This window comes from Lotus japonicus, chromosome 3 (assembly GCF_012489685.1).
Source record: "Lotus japonicus ecotype B-129 chromosome 3, LjGifu_v1.2".
Lineage (NCBI taxonomy): Eukaryota > Viridiplantae > Streptophyta > Magnoliopsida > Fabales > Fabaceae > Lotus > Lotus japonicus.
Window position 1 is genome coordinate 69209590 of NC_080043.1, and position 9111 is coordinate 69218700.

General features: G+C 41.2%; 2 protein-coding genes across 2 annotated transcripts; one reads left to right on the forward strand and one right to left on the reverse strand.

Annotated features, from left to right (window-relative positions):
• Positions 1-30: 30 nt before the first annotated feature.
• LOC130745500 (protein WHAT'S THIS FACTOR 9, mitochondrial) lies at positions 31-2085 on the reverse strand. The gene is made up of 2 exons (XM_057597796.1): positions 1951-2085; positions 31-1335 (listed from the first exon to the last, which is right to left on the reverse strand). Exon 2 carries the CDS (start codon positions 1314-1316, stop codon positions 243-245), a length of 1074 nt encoding a protein of 357 aa, XP_057453779.1. The 5' UTR covers positions 1317-1335; positions 1951-2085; the 3' UTR covers positions 31-242.
• Positions 2086-2626: 541 nt separating this feature from the next.
• Positions 2627-3784, forward strand: LOC130744598 (uncharacterized). The gene has a single exon (XM_057596769.1). The coding sequence runs from the start codon at positions 2627-2629 to the stop codon at positions 3782-3784; it is 1158 nt and encodes a 385-aa protein (XP_057452752.1).
• Positions 3785-9111: the final 5327 nt, after the last annotated feature.

Below are 9111 nucleotides of genomic sequence, written 5' to 3' on the forward strand. Positions count from 1 at the left end.
AAAATTACAAGACATCACAGACTTACTAAATAGGTTAACTTTATGGAAATTCAATTCATACAGTTGCTCTTGAACTTGCAGTCAATACTTTCCAAAGGAATCATCAAATATTTTAACAATCAGTAATTTGAAAATCAGACATCATTGCTATGTTAGATAGTTTGAATAGTAAACTACTGCAGGTTCAATAGCTAAGCTTCAGCTTCATGATCAACCTCCAAATCAACTTGTTTATGGTGCTTCTACATCTTGGTCATGAGGTGAATGTACCAATATCTCATACCCATCACCGGATGTATCTTAACCAAAAGTTCCTTTTTATAAGCCTCCCTAAGCACAACAGTCTGAGTCCTAATCTTATTGGAAATGTAAAATATACCAGGATGATGAACCAAAGCCTTCTTAAATCTCATGCCCAATCCCAAACACTCTCCGTAACAAACCAAATTCTCTCTCTCTGTCTTCTTTGACACTAGAAGAGAAAGCAACTCATGCAAAATTGCCACTGTCCACCTCTCTGCCTGATCACTATTTGAGTCAAGATGAAATGCATTTTCATATGGAGAAATGTATGGCAATGTTTGCCAATCCTCCACCCAAGTCTTTACCCTCTTCTCTAAATCAAAACCTTTTGGGAAAAACATGGGAAATGCAATATCATGTCTTCTTTTATCACCACTACAGTCTGAGTTCATTGCCCTCTTCTCTAACTCAGACACAGAAAGTTCTTTTCTCCATGAAACAAGCTCTAAAGCAAGCAATTGTTTCCCAGACGACGGATCATCAACAGAACAAACATCAAAATAATCGGGATAATCAACCAAGAGTGCCGTAACATAATCATGAGGAAGACCCATATCCCATTTTAGCTTCTCAATCACATAAAGTGGCAACTTTCCCATTCCAGCAAGCATTAGAAGCCTTGCAAGCCTCCGAACAGCGTCTTCACGGTTAGCGCGGGAGTTATGGACAGCCATTTCTTCTTTGTGGAGCGATAATGCTTGAGGAGTGAGCTTGACACATGGAGGGAGACTAGGACTCGGTTGGAATTGCGCGAAAACACGATGATATCTCTCAATGAATTTGGTAGTTGTAGTGGGCAGGTTGAGAGAACCTTTCAGCATAGAAGCAGTGTAGATGGATAGGGATTTGGAAGGAGATGAAATGATTTGATTCTTGAGAGAAATTACATGTTTGAGATCTTTCTCTTTGAATACAGCAGTATCTAGATAAGGGTCTCGGACCCATTTGACCTTGGCATTCACAAAAGTTCTAATGAGGATGAACTGGTGCGGCAGTTTGGAGAAGAGAACCATTAATGACCAGCTCACTACCCTGTAAAGTGGAAACACTCTGTCATAGGGTAGAAATTCTTCTTAGACCAACACCACATAACTTGTTCAGTCTAAGCTAATATTAATCAAAATAATGGTTACTGAGTAAACGAAAAAATAATTATGTGCACGACAAAAATCATTTTACATCTAAATAGTGATGTGATAGTTTTTTATTATCTTAGTCTACAATCTCCCTAATCTTATACTAAAGTTTAGAATTTCTTAACATAAGGTTGGTAATGCGAAGTTGCCAACAGTGAGAGTAGTAAGATTTCTGGTCAGGCTTGAGTTGGTCTTCCTGATATTCGAGTCTGCATTGGATCGAGTCATGATTCACGATGAGATTACCCCATGTCATCCTTGGTGATCCAATTAAACTTATGCTACTAACGCAGTCAACTGAGACAAAACACTTGCCCATTTGTAATCAATAACTGCGACTCAAGAACAATATCCAATGATTCCTTTACCAGTGAAACAAATTAGGAACTGATAAATTTCTACTTACACAAAGTAAGCATGCAAGTTTGAGTATATTTTGTTTCCCAACTTAATTTTCACATACAGCAATCATCAATTGATAGGTAAATGGAGGAGAGGCGAGAAATAGTACCTGGTGAGTGAGAGAGAAACATCAAAAATGAGTATGCGTGGTGATAGAACATTGAAGAACCCTAGCCTTCGATTCGATCGATACACCTTGCATCCCAGCAAGCAGGTCAGGTAGGAGCTGATCTGGTTGAAACCTTTGCTGTTGGATTCCGGCGTTCAACACCGCGATGGAAGAGCAGGGTAACCCTTCTATGACAGATTGCGAAGCGAAGGTACTGATGGGAAAGATTGAGGGAGAAGGTTGTGAGAAAGATTTTGAGGACTGATGAGAGGAAGAATGTTTTAGGCTCAGTTCTAAAATCGTAAAAATATATTTATAATTTTTTTTTGGTACATATATTTATAATGTTTATTACAACATTGGATATCTTTTTGGCTCCCTCGGAAGATGGAAATAGCAACGTGCGGCCGCCGGAACCCCCTCCCTAGCCACGACCGTCCTTCCGTGATACACTCATGGGAGGGCAAAAGAAGCCTCCACCAGAGGAGGTTGAGGACTTATGGGCGACATGGAAGATGAAAGTGGACTACGTCCATGGGAATACATAGTTGCCCATGTTGTACGTGGATGATTCTGTGAAGGAGAAAATGTGTTCGCGATGGCAAGACGCATTGGTGGTTAGCCTCCTGGGAAAGAAGCTAGGTTTTCGTCTTATGAAAACAAAGCTAAGTGCTCTATGGACAATGGCTTCTTTTTGGTGAAGCTGTCGGCTGATTTTGAACTCCTCGATGTGGACAATGGCTTCTTTTTGGTGAAGTTTGACTTGGAGCAGGACAAAAAGAAGGTGATGGAAGGTGGTCCTTGGATGATTTTCGACCACTATTTGGCGGTAACACAATGGACCCGAGAGTTTATTGCCCCGACAACAAAGGTAACGACAACGTTAGTATGGATCAGAATCCCGGGTTTGAATGCGACATACTTTGATGCAAGCTTCCTCATGTCAGTAGCAAAGCTTGTTGGAACCCCGATACGAGTTGATATGAACACTCTGACTGCAGAGCGTGGCAAGTTCGCAAGGATTTGTGTGGAGCTCGATCTTACTAAGCCGGTGTTGGGAAAATTTTGGTTTGAAGGGAACTGGTTCAAGGTGGTGTATGAGGGGTTACACATTATTTGTGGTTCGTGTGGGTGCTATGGTCACCAGACTCGTGCATGTCCTGGTCCTCCTCCACCTCAGGTGCTTGGACCGCCGGAGCAGCAAACCCTAGTTGGTGCGCTATCAGGAGGGGAGCCGCCAGCACCCTCACAAACCCTAGGCGCTGTGCAGCAGGAAGTTCTAGAAACGGTTATTGAGAAAATTCAGGAGGGAATTACGCAAACCGTTATCTCGGGTGAGAAGAATAGGGAAGCAATCAATAAGGCTATCATTATTGATGATCCCCAGATTCTTGACGTTGCTTGTGAGTGGTTGACTATGAAGTACAAACCGAAAAAGAAACAAAATAAAATCATGACTAAATCAGTGGAAGGGCCCCACAAGGGATTTGTGCCGGTCGTAGGAAAATTCGACGTCGGGTTCATGGATAGCTCTGATAACACTAAGAAACGTCGTAAACAAGATGCTGGCACTGGTTTGTCTTCAGTGCAGGACAAGGAAAGGGGAAAACCGTCCCTTCGTGACAAGGATTCTGCTCCCACCGGGCAATCTCAAAAGACCAAGGGAAGATCAATTGCATCGAGCGTGAAGGTTCCAGGGGCGCGCAGCTCGGGTGTAACCCCTTCCTCTGCGATGGCAGCCATTGGTACAACAAGTTTCATGCAAGAGTTCAATAAGATTGATGGTCTCTCTCAAGCTGGGGGGGTCTTCCAAGGAAGGCCTCCGTACAATTGATGTTATTCCATAGTTCTGCCTGGGGATGGTTGTTCCCCCATCATCAATCGTGTTTAATGATTGGGTTTGATGATGTGAAAATTGTCTCTTGGAACATTCGCGGTGCCTTGAATGTGTAAGGCCCAAGTTTTAAACTTATGCTAAGTGAATAAACTTCTTATTCACGATTAGGGTTGATGTAATGCGAAGGGAAACCTGAACAAAAGTTTATTTAAATGAAGTATATTTATGAAGGAGAAAGTTCAGGAAAAGTCTGAGAATCGTATCGAAGTCGATAAAAGTTATAGCACGATCGTTATACGCTTAAACCTAGGTCAGAAAACCCTAGTATATAGCTAGTTTTCACTTTTAGGCACGATGGAAGTTAATTCCAAAAATCTTCAGAGAAATGTTAGAACTTCTCTTTTTCCATATATCACAATCGCTTCGAGGCGAAACTCTAGAATCTACGAACGTCCGATTCCAATCATCGGAAGTTTGCCGAAACCGAAACCCTGGTATTTCAAAACCCTAGATTTTCTCGACAATGAAGACTTTATCTATTCAGAGCTTCAAATGAATATTCTACACGCGTACACCCATTTCTCTTGATGATTTCAATCTTTCTTCAGAAGGAAGTTTTCCATTCCGACATCCGATGCAAAAAGCAACTTATCGGGTAAAGTAGTTTTATACCGACTATGCTTTAGTTGCCAAAAATACAAGGAGACATCTTTTTAGTTTTGGAATTCTTTCGCCAAAACATATCTTAGAATTCACGGAGAATGACGCCGGAAAAATCAGATTCGCGAAACTTTCATTTTCCCGCGTTTTGCCAACCTCTATATATAGCCAAGAAAGGAAGAAAAAATAAAAAAACTACCCATTTCCCCACCCAAACCCGCGGCCACAAAGAAGAAGAAGGAGGAGAAGATTTTCTTCATCGCTTGCTTGATCGTCGATCAATCAGTTGCTGCTTCAAGGCTTCGAGGTATAGTCGCTAATCCTTACCTCCGATCGCTTTTTCCATAGCTTTTCTGTAGACTTTTCTGAGCTGATAGTTTATGGGTTTTTGCAAAACTATCCTGAATATTTCATTTCTGATTCTAAACCTCTTCCTTATGTGCCCAAGATCACTTCTGCCGGGTTAGATTTTCCGTTATGTCGCCGGAATTCCGCCGGAATCAATTTTAGCCTAAAATACCCATTTTTGGAGTTTTTGGAGTAAAGCTTCAACCTTTAGGCTGAAAACTATCGCCTTAGCTTAGTGCTAGTAGGATTAGTTGTCATAAACGTCGTTGGTGACGTCCCTGTCAAATTTGATTTTTGGGATTTCAGTTTTGAAAATCCTAAGTTAAAAATCATGACCAAAATACCCCTGCGACAGTTTTTGATCCGATAATTTTTCCGAGTTCAGAATACCCTTAGTTACTGCTAATGATAGCATAGGAACCAAGTTTGATCGAAGAAAAATCGAGTCCCACAATTACCAAAAGTGGCCGAGCCTATAGGAGGAGGAGGAGGAGGAGGAAAATTTCCTTTTCCGAAAACTTGTCTTTCGCGCTAGATTATCGTACCTTAGAGTATAGATTACTTCGAGTAACCTTAGTAAGTATCGATAGCTTAGTTTCGATAGATTCTGATAGTATTTCTGTGATTTTGCTTTAAAGGAACTTTTGAGGAATTTCCTGAGGAGCAACGCTTTGCTTGTGAGGAAGAGTTTGAAGTTCACCCTGGAGAACCTACAGGTGAGGGCTTCTCACTGAATCTCTAGTTAATGCTTAGGGTCGATGTTTTCGACATTGTTTACTGTTTATGCACTGGATTGTGTGTGATTGGAAAATGTTTTCTGAGGCTTCGGCTGACAATGTAGATGATTCATCTACTGAATGTTTTTGAGATTGACTTACATGCTATGTGCTATGTGGGTAATCTAGGATGTGTGGTGCATGCTTTATATGCTAAGTGCTAAGTGTTTATAATGAGATTTATTGATATATGACATGTTGTTGATTGTGATGATTTAAATATGCTTTGCACTGGAATCTGAGATTCTGAATGGTGAGAATAGCGGGCAGGTCATGCCGATTTTATTTTGAGAGTTTTGAGAAAGTTTGATAGGACGAACGAGGTTCGGGCCTTAATTTTGTTTAGTGGATCGAGACATTCTCTGGAAGCGACTTGGGATTGGGAGATCCTGAAAACGTATAAGACTTGCGATAAGACAAAATGGAATCTATTTTGGGCTTAAATATGTTGGAGGCCCCTATAAAATAGGGGTCCTTTGGTTTAAGCCCCTACAAAATTTTTTCTTGGGAATAAGCCCCTAATGAGAAAATAATATATAGTGATAAGCCCCTGCCGTCAACTTCCGTTAAAAAATATATGAGTCAACAAACGGAGCTGACGTAGACCTTTGCCACCTCATCAAGTGGGCCCACAAGCTGTTGACGTGGAAATGAGAAGAGAAATATGAAAATGTCAAATGTGGGATTTGAACCCAAGACCTAGAGCATAATGGGCAACATCCTTCCCACTAGGCTACAAGCTGCATCTTTAATACAAGTGCAAAATTTGATATATATCTCATTTAAACTTACAATTTTTTTTAAAAACACCATAATCAGGATTCGAACACCATACATGGAGGATCATACTCAATGTCCTTACAATTGAGCCACTAGCTCATTTTGTTATTCATGCGCACAACAATATATATATATATATATATATATATTATGTAAAAAAAAGAACAAGAATTCAACCCCACTTAAATCATAAAAAACTATTATTTTGTTCTTTCAGTATATATACTCATTAGTACTTAAAAGAAGTCAATATATGAACTCTAATAAATTTGTAAGATTTAACTTTTTTACGTTTTAAAGTTTTGTAAATATGTTTTTCTATTTACATTTAATATTTTATTTTGTTTCAAATTGATACATTATATTTTTTTGAACTCCAATTGATACATTATATAAGAGCGTATAAGAGCCTAAAAATGTAATTTTTAGAACTACCACATCAAATTTATTTAGCATTATCAGTTTGTTTTTAAATATATATTTAGTTTTGCGCTAAAAATACATGCATAAATTAGGCATTGACTTAGTGGTTAGAGCCTCCTCCATGAACCTCTATGTTTTGGGTTCAAATCATGCTTAGGACATTTTTAAATTTTTGGTTGAAATATTAGCAGCTTCAGTTTAAATAAGATATATATTAAATTTTGCACTTATACTAAAGATGCAGCTTGTAGCCTAGTGGGAAGGATGTTGCCCATTATGCTCTAGGTCTTGGGTTCAAATCCCACATTTGGCATTTTCATATTTCTCTTCTCATTTCCACGTCAGCAGCTTGTGGGCCCACTTGATGAGGTGGCAAAGGTCCACGTCAGCTCCGTTTGCTGACTCATATATTTTTTAACGGAAGTTGACGACAGGGGCTTATCACTATATATTATTTTCTCATTAGGGGCTTATTCCCAAGAAAAAATTTTGTAGGGGCTTAAACCAAAGGACCCCTATTTTATAGGGGCTCCCAACATATTTAAGCCTCTATTTTATAAAGAAAACTCATAAGACCTTAAATAACCTCTAAATCTTTAAGTAATGATAACAACCTCGAAAGGAAGGCGTGGAAGTCAAATCTTAGTTTTGGAAAACGGGAAGTGTCGTCGGATCCCAGCATTGAGAAAGTTGAGAGGCTTCGAGTATGTAGATGTTGTGGTGCTGTTGGAGCAACGTTTGTTGTTGTGCTGTTGGAGCAGCTATTGTTGTTGTGCTGTTGGAGCAGCTATGTTGTTGGGCTATCCTGGGGATAAGTCCGGGGAATTGATAGTTCCCGAGTATGTGATACTCTTGTGCTGTTGGAGCAGCTATGTGTTGTTGTGAAGTGTGTCTTTTGGTCGCAGAATCGACCGTTACCTTAGGGTAAGCTTTTAGAGACTTTAATTTACCTAGAACACGTGGCGACGTGTCGAGTGAGATTCAGAGACGTTGTTTGACTAATCATCCTGCATACATGCAACATTAATGAGGTATTAACATAGGACGTACTCTGGACCTCGTCGGTTTCCAAAATGGTCATAAGACCCGGAATGCCGTGTAAGAGCGTTTGTAGACGTCTCTTGTAGCAGACCGAAATGGCAGACCTACGGGTTTACTGCTGATCTGACTACGTGTGGTTGTTGGAGTAAGAGGCACGCGGGCCGAAATGGCTCCACCGTGGCTGGTGTTAGGGCTGATCCGTTTGATGTCCATCCCTTTCCGGAATGCATGTGGTTAACTGGGTTAACCTGCATTGCATATCATGCAACATGCATACTAATTTAGTCGTTGAGTGTGATTGGTAATTGTTAATCCTATTTGGAACATGCTATTTGCTAATATTGCGTTTATGTTATTGTGGAACATGCAACCCTAGGAATGATATCTCTAGTTATAAGCCTAAGTGGCTATCTATTAATTGTACCTATTGGGTTTATTATTTACATAGTTCTTTAGAGTTGACCCTCGCGTATTCTGTGTGTGTTTTGGCGGACAACGCCTTTTGTCAGATGTCCATTGCGGACTGGTTCACAATGGTCCACCCTTCGGGGGGGATTAGGTACGAGATGATCGATCAGGACGACCCCGGGTCGTGGGTGGTTGACCCCGCGAGCCATCGAGCGACGTATTCGGGGCGTATCATGGAGGACCACGTAGATAGTGGAGGACTCCTGAGGTCAGGAGTGTTGAGGAGATGCTCTGTCAGCTTCAACTTGCCACCGGGCGTTCACTGTGGACCAGGACTTGGAGGACCACCACCACCGTTGTCTTCAGACGAGGAGGATCCCTCAGAGGAGGAGCCAGTGGGAGTGCCTTCGGCAGGGTCTAGTGCACCCAGCGTAGCGGTCATTGATGATCAGGGTTCGGGCCCTAAGCCCGTGAGTCCAGCATCGGAGCGCACTGCGGTTGCGAGGGGAGGACGGATAGGGTTGGTAGACTTAGTTGTTCTGAATTCTGATTCAGACGACGATCATGCTAGCACATAGTTTTGAGTGTTGGTATGAGCTCCTCGAGTTAGGATTAGTGTAGGAGTAGAGTTTAGCTCTGACAGTCTTGCTTCATTTGCTTCTTTAGGGGACAGGGTAGTTCCGCCTATAGCTTTTTGTGTGGTTTCCTTCTGGGAATCACAGAGAGTTGGTTGGACTTAGGAGGTCTTATTTTCAGGCCATTGGGTCAGCTTATTCTCAGTTTTGAGGGATAGTGTTGCGGACACTTACCTTTATATTCGGTTTGTACATATTTCCTACGGGCGCTACTCTTCTATTACCGTCACTGGAGGTTTACTCGTGACGAGGT

What these genes read in the sequence shown, in the direction of transcription:
- LOC130744598 (XM_057596769.1), top strand. Translation starts at nt 2,627, where the DNA reads ATGGACAATGGCTTCTTTTTGGTGAAGCTGTCGGCTGATTTTGAACTC.
- LOC130745500 (XM_057597796.1), bottom strand. Translation starts at nt 1,316, where the DNA reads ATGGTTCTCTTCTCCAAACTGCCGCACCAGTTCATCCTCATTAGAACT.